The 18,364-nt window shown below is 43.3% G+C and overlaps 1 protein-coding gene across 1 annotated transcript in view; it reads right to left on the bottom strand.

Moving 5' to 3' along the window:
* Positions 1-1,602: 1,602 nt before the first annotated feature.
* The window catches only part of PDC (phosducin), a 32,157-nt gene continuing 15,395 nt past the window's right edge, over positions 1,603-18,364 (bottom strand). Inside the window, exons 2-4 of the mRNA XM_048862582.2 lie at positions 6,866-6,943; positions 5,107-5,267; positions 1,603-4,074 (exon numbers count right to left, since the gene is read on the bottom strand). Coding sequence (XP_048718539.1) covers positions 3,547-4,074; positions 5,107-5,267; positions 6,866-6,926 — 750 coding nt within the window. The 5' untranslated portion in view covers positions 6,927-6,943 and the 3' untranslated portion in view covers positions 1,603-3,546. The remainder of the gene's footprint in view (positions 4,075-5,106; positions 5,268-6,865; positions 6,944-18,364) is intronic.

Here is an 18,364-nt window from a genome sequence, read left to right on the forward strand (position 1 = left end):
AAGAGGAAAGAGCCCAATACCTGGTGGTAATTGTTTGCCCCTTCAAGTGGCAACTGTTCCAAAAAACCACACCAAGCCCCTACTCACTGGAATAGAAATGTTACATAAGATCAGCTGGATTACTTTTAGCTAGGGATGGAAATGTGAGGGGGCAGAGAACAGAAAGGGGCTGCTTTGAAAGAGCCACGTGCTGCCTGCATTATTCCACCAAGCACCATAGTGGAGGATTTGACTAATGTGTAAAATACCAACTATACTTGACAATTCTTGGAGAATTCATGTCTCAGCATTGTCATTTTAAGTTCTAGGTTGAAAAGAAAATTATCAATCATTTTATAGTGTGAAATAGTCTAAATAGTTTAGATTGAGATGGGAGTGCAAGTGGATTTATGTTTGAAAGTTAGGGAACCGTCACTTATTTATATAGTTCATGAATCTCATCTTGTGTGCTAAGTGTTTTATCTGTCTATCAATATGTGTAATGCACTTACATGCTGCTTTCTCTATTTAGCTCCCTCCCTCCTTTTGAAATGAAGTCTGCTTTTTGCCTGCTGGCTTGCAATGAATATTACCAGAAAGCATGTCTAATGGCAAAGTGGGTTTTCAAGTTACCTAAACCAGGCATAAGCCCCATTTGAATGTCTTTTATTTTGAAAAGGAACATATTTTAAGTTTGAAGTTCAAAATAAGTTTAAAAAGGATATGTTTTGCAAACCTCCATATTGTATTGCTCTATAGGCAAATGGTGTCACTTTTCAGAGTAACAGCCGTGTTAGCCTGTATTCGCAAAAAGAAAAGGAGTACTTGTGGCACCTTAGAGACTAACCAATTTATTTGAGCATAAGCTTTCGTGAGCCACAGCTCACTTCATCGGGTGTCACTTTGAATTCATATGTAACGTTTTTCTGGATGATTGCAAGTGAGAAAAAAATCAAGGAGTTGATGTTGGAGTTGTGCCAATGAATGTTCTGCATGTGGCTGGGGCACTAAGATTAGGAGGATTAATGGACATCTACGTGCTCAGCTCCCATCAAAATCAATTGGAATTCTGCACATGGAGCATTTGATCTGACCTTGACCATAAAGGGAAACTTACTAGTCTAGTTTTGTTGTCCATCATGAATAAAATTCAAAAAGCTAGCAAACAGTAGCAATGGTGAAATGTAAGCTAGATAAATGTGTAAGTCTTAATAACCTAAGGTGGTGTCAGTAACGTTCAAACTACTCGGCCTCAAACCATGCCAATGAGTAATATCAAAATGTGACAAATGGGCAACTTGTGTTTCATTGTATTTTGTGCCATAATTGACGTTCTTAAGTGGTTTTAACTATAAAACATAAGGAACTTTTCTCAGTGAAAGAGAGAACAAATCGTTCAGTGCATTGACCCTGCATTCCTTTAGTCCAAACAGCCTCTTTGTTCCCCACATGTCCCTTTTTAATACCTTGTTTCAAAATTTGAGTTTGGTGAACTTTTTTTCTAACGAGTTGGAAACCTTTCTGGTAGTTCCTCATAAAGATCATTAAGGTACATTTTATGAATGACTTTCATATTTGTTATTGAAGTTTTGGTTCTTTGTTAAGCTTTATTCATATTAATTACATAAACACAAAATATAATTGCTCAGGAATCACAAATGTTTTAACTAAGCAACATCAATGGTCAGAACGTGCTACAACACCATCCTGGAAAGCAGCTGATTAACCTCTTTGTTAATGCAGACTTTAAGCATCTGTGATCTTTTCTCAAGAAGAGAGATTGTTTCAGCAATGAGCTAATCCATATTTTCACAATTATTAAAAGTTAAATACAAAGCCAAATATTTAACACTGTGCCCTATATTTCTTATGTATGTAACTTGTGAACATTCACAGCCCAAATACTGATTTATCTTTAACGTTTTTGGGTGAAATTCTGGCCCCACTAAAATAAGTGGGAGTTTTGCAAGTGACTTCAATCAGGTGGTGATCTTGCGTATAGTCCCGTCCTTGCTGTAGATGTGTAGGGTGTTTTTTTAATTTTTTCACAAACTACTCCTGAGGGCATTTTGCACCAAAAAATTAAAAATTCTGCACATTTTATTTGTTAAATAAATGTGGCGGCTCAGCATGGCATTGAGAAGCACAGATCACTGGCTCCACAGAGGGGGGAGATCACTCTGCAGCTCCCCCTGGAATATGGATTCAGCAGTGAGGCTGCATCCAACCCTCATGCAGCGCAAGGACCAGGCCTGCCCTAGAAACACCCCAGGGCCCTGCCCCTCTGTGCCAGATGCAGGCAGGGTCCAAGTGTGGAGGGGTGTAGTGTGGGGGGTCCAATTGTGGGTTGAGAGGGTTGTGTGTGGGGCAATCTGGGTGTGGGCAGCTCCCTGGGGGATCTGTGTGCAGGGGGGATCTGGCTGCACAGGTGCTTGTTGGGGGGGTTCTGGGTGCAATGGGATGCTGCAGGGGGGGATCCAGGTGAAGGTGGTTGGGGCTCAGCCGGGGGGTCATGGTGTGGGAGGGATAGAGCTTGGTAGAGAGGTCTGGGAGGCTGTGGAGGAATCCAGATGTTGGGAGAGTGGGGCTTAGTGGGGTGGGGATTCAGTTGCAGCTGGTTTGCTCTCAGGGTGGTGGGAATCCTGGTATGGGTGGCTCATTGGGGTGGTATTAGGGAAGTGGGGCTTGTCAGGAGGGGTTCTGGGTCTGGGGGGGGTGAGGGTCTGGTGCATGGGGGTTGGGTAGATGGGGGACCTCCCCCTCTACAGTGATCCTTCACCCTATAGCTGAGGAGTGATGGGTGCAGGAAGCGCTGGGGGTGGAGTTTGCAGAGCTTCCTACAGCCTGGGAAGAAATTTGAGAGTGGGTCTGACCCAGCCCCAGAGGCCATGCAGGGGAAGAGGAAGTCCTGTCCTGTCCTCCCCAGCCCAGCCAGGACTAGCAGCTGAGCCTGGCACAGGGTAGGAGCCACCAACTGGGTCTTCCCCAGTCCTGCCCCACAATGATTTACCTCTCTGCCAGCTGCCCTGGGCACCTGAAACATACTACTGGGGCGGGGATTGCGTGACTGCTCTTGTGGCTTCCCCCTCAGAAAGCAATTTTTCTGTGGGGAAGCAAAAAAAAATCTGCAGTGACATAAATTCTGCACATGGGCATTGGTGCAGAATTCCCGCAGGAGTTACATACACTGAAGAAGGAGTTTAGAAGGGCCCGATTCTGTTCTGACTGACATTAGATGCTAACCTTCTTTTGGCTTTAGTGGGCCCAGGATTGGCCTAAATTACCTTTTAAGACCTGTGTCTAATTTAAAACCTATTATTGTCACCTGCATTTTCTCCTAATTTTGTTATTAGTGGAGATTGCATAGGAACAAATATGTACAGGCCTGTTAGATGTGCTTTAAATAAAGTTCACATACTGACAGTTAAGGAATATTCATATATGTATATCTTATGTATAAAGTTAATGAGCGCACACAGGCTTCTCTAAACAATCATGGGTTCTGCTGAGATCCAATTGCAATATATGGAGAAATAGGAGATAATGAAGGGCTATATCCCTCTCTAATTATTCAATATCTTGATCATCTGTATTGCCATTTCCAAGTGCTGGAATCTCCTTTTCGGGTAGCAGCCCATACTCATGTAGGAAAGATTCCACATCCACAGCAAAAAATTCCTCCCTGAAGTGTTCAGTAATGCTAATAAAATTGCTCAGAAGCTCCCCACCCTTGTAGACAAGCAAGGTTGGGAGCACATCAGTTGAGAAACGGTCTCCAGCACCTGTGTTAGATGCCTTTATCTTACAGAATCTCATTGTGGAGTATTCTGCAGCAAGGCAAGTTAAGCTGTTGTTTAGTGCCTCGCAGCCCTTGATGCCATCTTCGTAAATGTGAACGATGACCAGGACGGTTTTTCGCTCTTTCTCAATGACTTCCAGGAACTGTTCCCCATTTTGCAGCTCATACAGATAGCCATATCTGGGCCCAAAGCTCAGCCTCTGATGCATATCCTGCATGCAGCGTTTGCGGTATTTTTGTAGGCAGCTTTCATCCTCTTGCTCATCATGGATGAGCTCATACTCCTGCATACTCATCTGTGAATATTAAGAGAGCATTATATTACTGAATGGATCTATATATTCACTGAACAAGGAAGGGAACAAGATGTTGCCTGTGGAACCCCACATAAGACCCTTGGGTAGAAGAATAATTGTGCAAAACTGCCCTTTGGGGAATCTTGGAGAGAGGAATTAAGCCATTGAATGGAAACCCCATCTCTCTTTACTTGGGTGTACACGTGAATGGTACTGAAGGCAACTGACATATCTAATAATATCAGCAAGGACACATTGGGTGAAATCCTGGCCCCACTAAAGTCAGTGGGAGTTCTGCCAGTGACTTCAATAGGGTCAGAATTTCACCCTGGTCTTTATCTATTTTCAGGGGGAAATAATTTACCAAGGCAATCAGAACAGTCTCTGCATCAGAAAAAAATCTGAGACAGCTAGATACCATGAGAATTATCTCACCACAGTCTTCTCATTAACCTTAATTGAGGGTAGAAGATTCAGCACTGGTCAACAGTTGGCCAGATTGTCAGGATCAAGTGGTGTGTTCTATTTCATGTGCGTTTTGAGTCAGTTACTTCCATCTTTCTACTAAGTAGTTCTTTACTCTGTGAGTAGTCTCATTTTCTTCAGTGGGACTACTTGCAATGCAAAATACTACTCAGTGTGGGCAAGAATAGCATAATCTGCCCCTTCATGATATCTCTGTATTTTATTTATAATAATTCAAATGCCTTGTAGCTTTCAATAGGCCCCAAGTTAAATTTTGGCAACTAATGCTAATATGTATCACACACAGTCCTTCTCACGTTCAACGTACTTTATAAACATTGACTTCACAATGTCACTTTGAGGTAGTTCAGTATTGTCCCAATTTGCACCTGAGGAAAACTGAGATGGAGATGTTAAGTGATTTGTACAAGGACACAAAGGAAGTTGGAACCAGTGGCAATTAAATTCAGTAGTTTCTGGCTTCTCCTGTGCTTATACCACATTTTTCTTGTTTTCATGTTTTGTACAGAATCATTAATTCACTTATGTTTTCTTTTCTCTTGTTACCTTACGACTAAATCTCTCTCTGGTGTCTTTATCATCTTTACTGAGAGATCTGTGTGGTGAAGACATTTGTCTGAGGATCTCTTTCTTGCTCAAAGGAAGGGAATCTCTGTCTTCACTTTCTAATTTAAACTTTCTCCAGTCATTGATCACACCTTTGGGCCCTAGGAGAGATAAAGATCCGTAATTATGTGGTTTTGTTAGTTTCAGAAAGACAGTATCTTTGAACACAGGGCATATTTTAAAGACCTTATACACACTGCAAAACAAGAGGTCATAACACTGAGACTTTATAGCCCATATCTATGCCATTGAAATGTATGTCTCAGTCAATGCTGAAATATTTCTGATTACAGAACTAAAATCAAATCCTACTCTCTAGAGCTGGTTGATTAAACAGTAAAACATTTTGCAAAAAATATTTTGAAAATGTTACTGGTTCAAAATGTCAAATGGTTCCAAAATGTCAAATGGTTCCAAAAACTGCATCTATAGCTAGCTGAAAAAAATATCATAGGAAAACTTGTTAAATTTTCAGGGTGGTATGTGGTGGTTGTTCAGTGAAATTTGAACTTGCACCAAAAATTCAAAAATGTCAAGCATTCTCCCTTCAGAGCTAAACTGCTAGTTGGTGGGGTCTTTTTGCATTCGGTGAGTGTGTTGCTTTATAATTGTAATAAATTGTATAATTATAATAAACAATTAACTTCATGAGCTTTGAGAGCAAAGACTCTAAATACCATATTAAAGAGCCACACGTAAAAAGAGAGCATTTGCCACCCAATAAGATGGGAAAAAGATCTAGGCTAAACATTTCCAAAAACAGGAACCAACAATTAGGAGTCTAAATAAATGCCCTGAATTCCAAAAGTGGTGAGCACCCAGAAACTCCTAATATCTCAATGGATGATCTTGAGTGCTCAGCACATTTGAAATTCAGGTTACTATATCCCTGTTAGGCTTCTAACTTTAGGGTCCTTTTTTGAAATCTCAGCCCAGGTCAACAGTGCTGATTTGGGAAGGAATTGTAAGAAGAGGTGTTGCAAGGGGTAGGGCTGAAGGAAAGTACATAGGAACATCTGGGGCACAGAGAGAAAAACGAGCTGTTTAGAACATATGTTTCCATGCTCCCTGAGTACAGTGACAGCACTCACATAAACAATAGTCAGTAGACACTGGAAAAAGAAAAGAAGAATGGATCCAACCAAAGATGGCTTAAAGTTTTTAATGTATATATTATGCTATGACAAAAGGGCTTGTGGATGAATTTTTACCAAAGATTTCTCCTCCAAACAAATTGAGAGCTTTAAGATTTCACTTTACACTTTTGCTTGTCACACTAGGAGGCATTAATGTCTCTGGCAAAGACATATGGGAAGCAAGATTCCCAGATTTCGTCATTTTTGACTGAAAACTTATAACCCAGTGCGAGTGGGTTACAGCTGTTTTCACTATAAAGGAGATCGTTAATGACTGAGGCAAAGTAGCCTACATCAAATTTGCACTGAACAACACCACTGCTGCTTTGGTGTCCTGTGCAGCCATTTGCTTCAAGCACCAAAAAGGCTGGATCTGAATTCAACCCTGCGTAACCTGTCCAGTCAAGGGGGTGTGTGAATTAGTCATAAAAATGTTTTCATTGGATCCTGGGTATACCTGAATATACCTGTGCAAGGCATTCTGAATTCCAGTCAGCAAATTAAAATTACAGGCTTCCACATGGATTAATTTTTAACAATGTCCCTTAACTTTATTTCTTTACCTGTATGTGTAGCCTGCCCTTCAAAATCTTGTTCCAAACTGGCATTCTTTTGCTCTTCCATAACTGTCACTCAATTGGCTAAAACGACAGAATCAACACAGAAAATAATGAATAACATGACAGATGAGTTGTAAGTTTTACAGCTGGTTATAGTACAATGTATAATTTCCTGCTGCTTTTAGATATCAGTGCAGCTCCAAGTCGGTAATTAAAGCGTATGCAATCTTAATTTAATTATAGTTCTCTTAACCTCATAAAAAGCAATTAGGACAACATATCAGTCTGCATTATTAAAAGTGTCTGAACCCAGGCTAATTTAAAATATGAGGGTGTTCCTTTTCCTAAATCTTATGGTGTCCCATAAATCAGCAGGAAATATGAGTAATCTAGAGAAGAACAGAGGTAGTAAAATTTGCTGGAATTATACTCATTGCAAATTTGTCCCATTTTTTGTTTGAAAACCATTCAGTAACGGATCCTGATTCCTACAATCATATTTATTTTCTGAATTATTCACCAAATAGCTCCTATGCAATACATTCTCCATCCTGCACTTTCAGAGTTTATTAGAGACGACTGAGCCAAACCCTCAATACCTTGTGTCTGTACCGATATCTCTTAAATATCCAGGGCTAGATCCTCTGACCTGGCAGGGCTGCACTTGTTGCATGCAGGGAAAGATGAGGCAAAGGTGGCTTTAAGCCACTTTTATGCTCCCTCAATCATGGAGCTGTCAGGGGACCTGGCTGGTTCCTGCTGTAAATTAAAGCCGCTTCAGGGGCCATATGGTCAGCTGGGAATCAGTGAGGTAACCTAGCGATGTCTCTTCCCCCATGTCATGTCCCCTGAACGTACGTACGTGTGTGTGTGTGTGTGTGTGTAGGAGCACTATGATCACTCTCTTCCATGCAAGGATTCTCCTTTCCATGGAGGATTCTCAGACAGATACGCTGACTTTACAACTACTTTGCACTGCCAGAGTGGTACAAGGTGACTGGATAAGACTGGGGCATTGGGTTGCAAAATGAGCTGATCTGGGCAGTATACTTTCTTTTTTTTCCTGAAAGGCAAAACTTTTTTTTTTTAACAGAAATGTTGTGAGCACTGAGAACCTATTAGCACTTTTACATAGGAATAGTAAAGATACCAATTCCTAATTCATCTGTTTACTTACCCAATGCTGACAAGACATATTATTCAACCTAATTGCTACTATGTGCTTTGAGGTGAACCTTTTCATCTTCCCTCTAGTAGAAACATCATACATTGCACCCTTCTGTTCAAAAACTGTAAATGGAGTTTGAGTTATAAGCATTTTCCACATAAAAGACCAACGTCAGAAACTCAGAGAAATGAAGATGCCATTCTGTCTAGTCTTATTTACCACTTTTTCTCTACAGATATAACTTGGTACTTGATACTTTGCCCTGTACTTGTGTCCTATGAGAATATTTTTCTCTGGCTTTTCCTACAAAGCCAGCTCTGCAAAGTCACTGTCAAGTAAATATGTTATTAAATTTTGACCAGGTAATTAATGCCAGAGTTAAAAAGCTGATGGTAAGTAAAAACGGAGTGATTTTCATTTTAGATAGTGTTCATAAAGAAATGCACCTTAATTTTTGCCAACTCCAATGTTTCTGTAACAAATCTGTGCTTTTCATGGTAAAATAGCATAGTAGGATACTAAGGAGGATACTCTGCTGCTTGTGTGTATGTTTCAAGTGGAGGTAATTTAGCAAATGTGGTGATAAATTCTTCACGGCAAAAGTTCTTGGTGCAAATAATTTATTCAAACTGGTACCTGGGCAACATTCTGATTCTGTGTTGAAGGGAAGCGGATAATGAAGTATGATATTACTAAAATACCGCCTGTAGTATATGATAGAGCTATGCAGATACAAATTACTGTGAAATTGATTCCTTTTCTGTATTTCTGTAGTTGCTCACTTTATTTGCCAAATTTTGTGAACTATGTGGGTCCAAAAGTAGCATAAATACTGTGGTCAACTATTCACAGAACCCTCTGAAAGTGAATTCCACATCCTGTTGCATGCCCTCCAGTAGAACAGAGAATAGTGAACATATCAGAGATATATGACTACTGTGTAGATCTAGTAGGCCATAAAGGGGTAGTAGTGAAATGCATCTATAAATCCCTCCCAGGACAGTCATTTGCGGTCTCTAATGCCTATGTCAGCAGCTAAGCTACTGGAGCCAAGGTTTCATCCTTTGCTCCATCAGAAAAACATGAGGGTTTTTAATGTGGATCCCTTTTATGTAGATTTTGCTTTTCCATTGCTTTTGGCCCTAAGTGCATCTAAAAATATAGAAGGAAAGCAAATAGTACAGTTAAGTGGATTTCCTGGCTGCTGCAGGTTTGAACCTGAGAAAGTTGACCACAACAAGAGTAAAGCAGCTTGAGTGGAAACATTGTATAATGGCATCAAAGTATGCTGTGTTTTTTAGAAAGTATATTTTATTGGTCTGTTGTACATAATGCATCCCAGAAAATTAGCTGAATCACTGTAGTACCGCGAAAAGTATTTTCACATCATTTTAAGTGGTTTGGTTGTAAGACAATGAACAACATAACACAGAAGTTTAGTGAGCTTAGCCTGGGATGGGGGGCCAGGAACTCCTGAGATGTAATCCTGGCTCTGCTACTGACTCACTCTGAGACCTTGGTGCACTGTGGGAGAACTTTACTTGCCTACCTTAGCCAGGTATTGTGAGAATGAATTTAGTTAAGGGAAGATTTCACATTTAGGCACCTAAGTGAGGTGGTTAGATTTTTCTAAGGTACTGAGCACTCTGCAGCTGCCAATAGGAGCTACTCTGCAGAAGGGTGTGGGAACTGCTGGGTGTGGACACTTTTGAAAATATGGCCACTTCGGGTATGTCTACACTGCAATGTAACCCCAGGGTTAGTGGGCTCGAGTCAGCTGACACGGTTAGAGAACCCAGGGCTTGAACATCTACACTGATTGTTAACTTTACGTTAAGAATTTTCTAACGCGGGCTCAAATCTAGGGCTCTGCTGTCCACACTGCAGCACTCAGACCTGAGTCAAACCAACCATATCCCAGACTACCTAGTGCCCACCTGAAACATGGCCGCTCTAGCCCTTTGACCATGATGCACTGCGGGAAAACTTGACTGTCCACCCTGTACATTACAGGAAGTTTGAATGGCCTGCCTGGAGTCATTTTGCTCAGTGCACTCCCAGCTGCCAGAGCCAGAAACGTGGAGGAGACACCTTCTGAAGAACTTCTCTGGCTTGCACTTGCAATCTTGTGTCAGGAAATTGGCAGAGCTTCCATGAGGTGCTGATGGACATTTCAGTGGCATTTTCTGAACCACCAAAGACACCTGTCATAGCTTATGATGGAGCTGGAGGAGGAGGAAGCAGAGGAATAGGAGTACCCAGGCATGGCAGACTTGAACTGTCTGATGCTTCTCAGTACACTTGATATAGCCCTCTATGTAGATCAGTGCTTCTGAAGCAAGGCCATAGGCTGGTGGGATCATATTGTCATGCAGACCTGGGATGACCAGCAGTGGGTCCAGAACTTTAGCATGAAGAAAGCTACATTTTTGGAGCTTTGTGAATAGCATAAAGAAACATGCATGCGGCCAACCCTGCCGGTCCAGAAGTGGGTTGGCATAGCGTCTGGAAGCTGGCTACCCCAGACTGCTACAGGTCCATTGCAAACCAATTTAGTGTTGGAAAGTCGACTCTGGGTAAAGTGGTGGCAGAGGCTTCTGAGGTGATCAGGTATGTGGTTTACCCCAAGGTGGTGGCCATAAAAGATATTCCTGAAGTAATTACTGGCTTTGAGAGAATGGTGTTTCCAAACTGCGCTAGGGCCAATGATGAGACTCATGTGCCCATAGTTTGCTCTCCTCCAGGAGCACATAACCGCAAAGAATATTACTCCACTGTTAGGCAGGCCCTTGTGGACCACAGAGGGCAATTTATGAACATCAGCATGGGTTGCACTGGAAAAGTTCATGATGGGTTTTCTACCTATCAGGAGTCTACATTCGTGGACAGGCTGGGATGCTATTCCCACCAAAAGACTGTCCACACTGTTATTCTGGGGGACCTTGCATACCTCCTTGTGCCTTGGCTTATGAAACCATATCCTGATTTCAGAGACCCTCGCAAAAGACAATTTAATTAAACTCTCAGCAGATGCAGAATTGTTGTTAAATGTGCTTTTGGCAGCTCAAAGTCCCATTTGCGATGTTTACAGACCCATTTGCATGCTGGTGTCATTGATGCTGTTTGTATTACTATGGCTTGCTGTGCTCTTCACAATCTTTGTGAAACCAGAGTTGAACTATTTCTCCCTGAATGAACCCATGACAGTGAGGGGCTGCTGAATCTGTACACTCAACCAGAAAGTGCAGCTACTGGGGCTGGATTTGCCCGGGCAACAGAAGTCAGGCATGCTTTGTGCTTCCACATTATGGACTTGCATGGTCCAATGGAAGTGGGGAATAGTACCTATATGAATGTGCTTGGGAGATGAGGGTGGTATGGGAGTCATTGATTGGTGGGGGATGGAGTGGGGTTCAGAACTTTAGTGCCATGCTGTGTACTTTTGAATGACATGATCACTTATGAAATAGGGGGAAAGGGGTTATTCACAGTATGGATTGATGTAAGGAAGTGATTGAAGTATGGATTGCTATAGATAACTATATTGAGCGACACTCTGTGCATACTAATTCCCAATGGTCCCTGATCATGTGTTTACCTTTGTTATTTAGATGTGAAGCAGTTATAGAAATAAGCTTTCTCGAAGAAATAAAAACCCCGTTGTTTATAAATATGTATTAGAAAAGTACAACATTCACCCATTGCCAGACAGGCCAGCCGTCATTACCACACTATCACACCAGTGACAACACAACCTTACGGGGGAAAAAAACCCACTATAAAATAAAGTGCATAAACAAGTGAAACCAGTTACAAGACAGAACCCCTACCATAGCATGGACCCTGGCCACCGGTTCTCCTTTCCCTTCTTTCCCCCATTTGCCAGGCAAGTGCTGCTGTGGGACAGAGGTGGAGGCATCCACAGGGGAGAGGGTCAATGGGGAGGGCTATAGGGGCAAGGTTGCCCTGCCCAGCCACTCATGGGGCCCCCTCACATGCACTACCCAGCCATGGAGACGTCCAAGCTGCTTCTGGACTGCAGCACAGGGTAGTGTGCAGGGGAATCAGTCCGTGATGTGGGTGATGCAGCAGGAGCTGCTACTCTTGCAGTCATTAGTAATATGAGCCTCTCAAACAGCTCTTTCTGCTGAGCTCTGTCCTCCTCCCTTAGCCACTGTTCCTGTTCCAGGAACTGTGAAGGAAGTGCTTGCTCCAGTGCTGAAACCCTGTCCTCAAGCTGTGCAGGCAGCCTGAGCCTTTCCTCTTTCCTTGCTGCATGCCTTTCCTCTAGCCCCAGATCCTTCTATTTTGTTCTGTTCTGGCTTGTTCGCCCTCTCCAGAATGTCAATCATAAGTTCATCATGGAAATGCTTCCTTTTGGAACAGTCTGTGAAGGTATGTTGGCCCAACCTTTAGCTGCAGTGTGGCGGTCCTGGAGCCAGTAGAGATTGAGTGGCCTGGAACCAGGACAAGATACAGAGGGTTATTGTCTCAAATAGCTCACTGCAGGAGCACAGAAAACATCCTTGTGGAATTTCAAGGACAGAAAACGATACTTTTACAAATGGAACTTCACTATATTGCGAGAAGCTTGAGATGCTTCAAACAATAGAAGATCCCTGGACACAGCTTAGTTAATTGCAGCAAAAGCATTGCAGGCACAATGGTACATTAAAAATGCAAAACTGCTTTATTGATTTTGTAAAACTTAGGGTTTTTTTGAGGGGATGGGATGAGGCTTCCATCAGTTGCCATGCTACCAACGCTTTTTTTTTTTTTTTTATCATTTCAGGCCTTCCACATTTTGGAAGACATAACAGTTCTTGTGGTGCCCTATTGGCAAAGGGAGATGATATTCCAAGCTGCTGGTGTGAAACCTGCAGTTTATGCAACAGAAGTATTCAAATGTATAGTGATTGCACAGCACATTGATGAATGGTGTGGGCTGGTCAGCTATTGAGGTGGCCCCGGAAAATATGCCCTTCCCCAAAATGTGGCTACCTATCTGGAGTTCCTTCTTGGAGCTATTACCACCCACTGTTTCTAGGTGCCTCAATACACCATAGAATGGTTACGGAGCAGCATACTTACAGATATGGCAATTAAGGAACAGGAATGGCCCTAGCAAAAATCTGTGCCTTTGCAGTAAAAATACACTTTAAAGGTGTTTTTTCCAGTTTGCATTTCCCAGTCACCTTTTTGAACTGCATGTGGTAATGGAAGGGGAGCCACACCAGTGGCATGCAATTCGCTATTCGTTGATACAACCTGCTAGCTGAGGTTTCTCATAACTTTTGCATTGAGTCATAGAGTGGAAATCCTCTATTTCCTCCTATTACTGTATTAACAAATATTTAAAATGGAGCCAGAAACTTACCAGGCTCAGGGGTGGCTTCTGTCCCGTCCGTGTCTGTTGCAGGGTTCACAGCGGGCTGTTTCATACTATCAGTTCCTCCGAGTATGAACCCAGGATGTGCTCCGGCTGCTCCTGCTCCAAAGCCTGTTCTGGAAGCGGTTTCAGCAATAGAGTGACTTCGTTGTCCCCACTCAGTGCCTGCTGCTGGCTCCCAACAGTCCCCATGCCGGATTCTGAGCCCAGCAGGGCACCATCCTGGCTGACCAGGTCATCATGCACCATGGTTGGCTTAGTGCTGGGCGCAGTGCTCAGCCTCTGGCCAAACTCCTCATAAAACAAGCATGATTTTAGGAAGCTGCTTGAGGTGAGGTTCTGGTTCCTGGTTTTCCATTACTCACTCTTGAGCCACTTAATTCTCTCCCCATGCCACAATGGCCATACCATATTTTTTAGCGTGCTAGCTTGACCAATGCTAGTGCAGGTCTGTCTGCACAGGCTGGGAGACACGTTCCCAGCTGCGGTCTAAACATACACAGTAAGACCATGCAGTCTGGAGAGACAATGTGGAGTTACAGGGTTTCCCAGGTTTCCGACTCCAGGACTGGAACATAGTTATGTGTTAAGCATTCAGAAGATGGAGTTTTTGCTTTGGTTCCTGGAAGGAATCAGTTTTTGTTTAGCTTTTAGCCTGAGAGCCCTGGAGAGAGGATACCAGCTTCTTGGCACAAAGCAATGGTTCTTTACCTGGGATTCCCTCAAAATATGCTGTCTGCATACAGTTTATTCCTACCACTGTTCAGGGGAACAGGACTTGTGTACATCTTGTAAATAAACAAATTTCATTAAGAAAATACTTGACTTCATGTCACTGATTTCTGCTCCAAATTGGAGACTGACCTGTGAGTTCTTGAATTTAAGCTGCTGCTCAGCTGAAGAGTGACAATAATAATACAATAATAAAAAAAAATTATCTTCTGAAGGTAGATAACTAGATTCTAATATTCCTGATACATCACTGCTCCCTGACTATCAGTAGTACTTAATGATGTTTGTTTTCTTTATATATCTGATTTTATCTTTAAATAAATTTTAGCTATAATACAGCATGGCCAGAAGGCAGCAGGAAAGTGATATAGAAGAGATAGGTAAGTCCCAAGATGAGGAGAAACCTTATTCCCTGTAGAGGGAAGAAAGTTTTCTATAGATTAATTAAAAGCACCTGAAGCCAATTAGAGCACCTGAAGCTAGTCAGCTTATAAAACTCCCCTGCTTCAATCAGCTAGCAAAAGGAGTTGGAGTAGAGAGCAGTTTGGAGAAGTGCTGTGGCTGGTTAGAAGACCAAGACCCTAGGTAAAAAGACACCTGGCTTGTGCGGAGGGAGGGAGCGAGCAGGAAGCCCCACAAGCTGAAGAACAGGAGAGGAAAGTAGCCCAGGGTAAGGAAGCACTAGTTCAAGTGGTTTACCACTATTCCTAGGGCCCCTGGGCTGGGACCTGGAGTAGAGGGTGGGCCTGGGTCCCTCCCTCTCCACTACCCTTCTCTGGGTTACTAGTGGGACAGTAGATACCCTAGTTCAGGGGCAGGAAACTGTGCCCTGAACACCCCCTCCCCAAGAACAGGAAGCGTGGGACCCATCATAATCGTACTGGCAATTTGCCACATAGCTAAGAAATTTCTTTTCTGACCTGCCTGTCTCTCTGATGGTCTCTTTGGTGGACTTTCATAAAAGGTATAGATTTATATTTTAATAATATTAAATCTTGTACATAAAGCATGATTCAATTCCTGCCATATATTCTTTGAAAGAATGCTTATTTGTAAATTATTTCAAAGATGCTTAATAGAAATTTAAACATGTATTGTAAGTTTGTTAGATTAATATATATTTCTTTGTCCCTTTTTTGACATCAAATCTAATATCTCTCTGCCTCTAAAATACAGGGGAACATTTCTTAGAAGAAATGTTAACTTTATATTTCAGCTGTGTATCAGAATATATTTCTACAGCAATTTACCTATTCTTATGGCCCATCAATGCGGTAGAGTAACTGGGTGTTTAAATATGTATCAGAAGATTTGCTTTAGTTATGTTTATGTTCCTAGATGAGCCCAGTGGTTGGCCTTTTTCTGAGGGGAGGGATAGCTCAGCGGTTTGAGCATTGGCCTGCTAAATCCAGGCTTGTGAGTTCAATCCTTGAGGGGGCCATTTAGGGATCTGGGGCAAAAATTGGGGATTGGTCCTGCTTTGAGCAGGGGGTTGGACTAGATGACCTTCTGAGGTCCCTTCCAAACCTGATATTCTATGTTAGTAATGTTAGAAACCTCTTTGATGGGATTAGAACATGGTGGAAATGGAAGGTGAGTGCCCCATTGTAGGTAGGTGTCCTGATACACAAAATGGTCCAATGGTAGGGCTCTAGCCTTGGAGATCTGGGTTCAATTCCTTTTGCCATCATAGTCTTCCTGTGTGACATTGGGCAAGTCACTGAGCCTCTCTGGGCCTCATTTCTCCCTCTGTAAAATAGGGATAACAATATATTCCTACTTCATGAGGGTGTTGTGAGGATAAGTACATTAAAGACTGTGAGGTACTCTGATACTATGGTAATGAAGCACCTAAAATAGACAGCAGCAACTACATTCCAGGAAAGTGAAATAATTGTTTCAAGTCATCTTTGTAAATCCAGTTTATACAGGATTTAAGACAGATGCTTTCAGACACTGCAAGGCCAATGTGTATGCACGCATAATTGAAGAGATGTAATGTAAATATTGAAAAGCCTATTTTTACTAGTTAAGGGCCTGATTTTGTCACCCTTACTCATTGAATTGTACTTTACCATGCAGAGACAAGGCGTGTGAGGGAATATCTTTTATTGGACCAACGTCTGTTTGTGAAAGGGACAAGTTTTTGAGTTACACGGAGCTCTTCACTGGTCCAGTGTAAGATCTTACCTCACCCACGTAGTCTCTCTAACAGTCTGGGACCAGCACAGCTAAAACACCACTGCAAGCAACTTTACAATGCACGTAGTTTCACTGTAACTGCTTATTGACTACTCAGCATGGAAAAGGGACCAATATTAACATAAACACTGAAGCTTTTACAGTAGTACTGTCTGTTTATTCAATGGCAATATAAGTCCTAGGATGAACATCCTAATGCAGTGGTCCCCAAACTGTGGGGTGGGCCTCCATGGGGGGGCACATCGGAACATTGGGGGGGAGGGGAGATGCACAGTGGAGCCTGGGCCAGTCCTCATGGTGGGCAGGGAGGGATTGCCATGCTTCCAGCCCCAGACCAGCTGCATCCCAGCCTCACTCTTCATTGAACCCCATTCAGCTCCTGGTCCTGCTCTGCCTCCAAGCCTGCATGAGCCCCCGTGGGTGGTGGTGAGGGAGCACCATGCTTCCAGCCCTGCTCTGCCTCCAGGCCAGATCCACCCCATCCCCAGTTTCGCCCCCAGCTCTGCCTTCAGCCCAAGTTCTGCTGCTGAGGAAGCCGTGGCTAGGCAGTAATGGAGGGAGGGCGCGGACAGACTCCATTAACCGGGTGTGTGTGACTGGAAATGCGTGTGTACCACTGCCCTAACCGCATTTTTTTAACCAATTATTGAAGTAAACGTAGTTGCTTTCAATATTATATTTAAATTATCAGCACTGTAGCAAAGACTGCAGTAACTGACAGTCCCAGTTGATGGACTAAAGAGTTATCATTAAGGCTACATTTTAGTCACAGGTATTTTTCGTAAAAGTCATGGACAGGTCATGGGCAGCAAACAAAAATTCATGGCCCGTGACCTGTCCATGACTTTTACTGTATATCCCTGACTAAAACTTCGTGGGGTGGGGAAGCTTGGGAGGGCATCCTGGGGAGTGCTTTGGAAGCTGGGGAGCATGACGGGGCACCGCAGGAGCAGGGGAGGGAGGTGTGTCCGGGGGGGCGGGAAACGCCATGGGTGCTGGGGAGGGGAGTTGTGGCCCAGGGGGGAGCGCTGCGGGTACTTGGGGGGCAGTTGGTGGGACTGGGGCAGCTCCCTACCTGGCTCCTAGCTCCATGTGCTGCCTCTGCTCTGCCCCAAGCCCTGGTTCTGCAGCTCCCATTGGCTGGGAACCATGGATAATGGGAGCTGTGGGGGCGGTGCCTTTGGGTGGAGCTAGGAGCTGAGGGCCTGTTGCCCTTCTGGGGAGACCCCCCCCCAAGGTAAGCACCACCCCGAACCCCCAGCCCTAAGCCTCCCTCACACCAAAACTCCTGCTGCGGGTTAGGGGGGCCCGAGAGTGTGCCCCAACAGTGGCTGGTGCACCTGGTCCGGGGGCTACTCAATTGACCCCCGGGCCAGGTGCACCAGCCGCCGCAGAAGTCACAGAGGCCACGGAAAGTCACGGAATCTATGACAAACACACAGCCTTAGTTATCATGCATATACTAAGAAAACCTATTAATAGAAACCCATTAAACCTGAATTGACTCAGTGGCCTTGTGGTTAACTGTGATTAGGTTAACCTAGGCCTCAGGAGTTCACCGCTCTTGCTCCTAGGCCTGAGAGAATTGGTCAGGGGATCCCTAGAGAAGAAGCTTCTTTCTTCATCCTTTGGTACTCCTCTTCCCGCTTCTTTTTAAAAACAAAATCTGAGAGTGAAGCCAATGCTATTGAAAATGAGGAAGTGCATAAGAACACCATTTAAACTATGTATAGTGTAGGCTCTGCCTGTGCACCTTGAGTCGAGACCCATAACAGCAGTGTCTTGGTTTCTTTTGAGCAGAGGCTGCCAAATATGATGAAGTGTAAGGTGTCTTTGTGCTGTGACAAATAAGGAGAATGGTGAGACCACCATTCTTTATTTCACTTATCTACTCTTAAAAGAATTGGTTTCATGTCTCCAGTGAATCCACTGTATTATCAAGCTTCCTTGTTTCTGTCTTTCCTAGTTTGTGGTCATAAAGTGACCCTGGACTTCTTAGGAACATAGAATT

The sequence above is a fragment of the Caretta caretta genome, chromosome 8 (genome assembly GCF_965140235.1).
Source record: "Caretta caretta isolate rCarCar2 chromosome 8, rCarCar1.hap1, whole genome shotgun sequence".
Classification (NCBI taxonomy): domain Eukaryota; kingdom Metazoa; phylum Chordata; order Testudines; family Cheloniidae; genus Caretta; species Caretta caretta.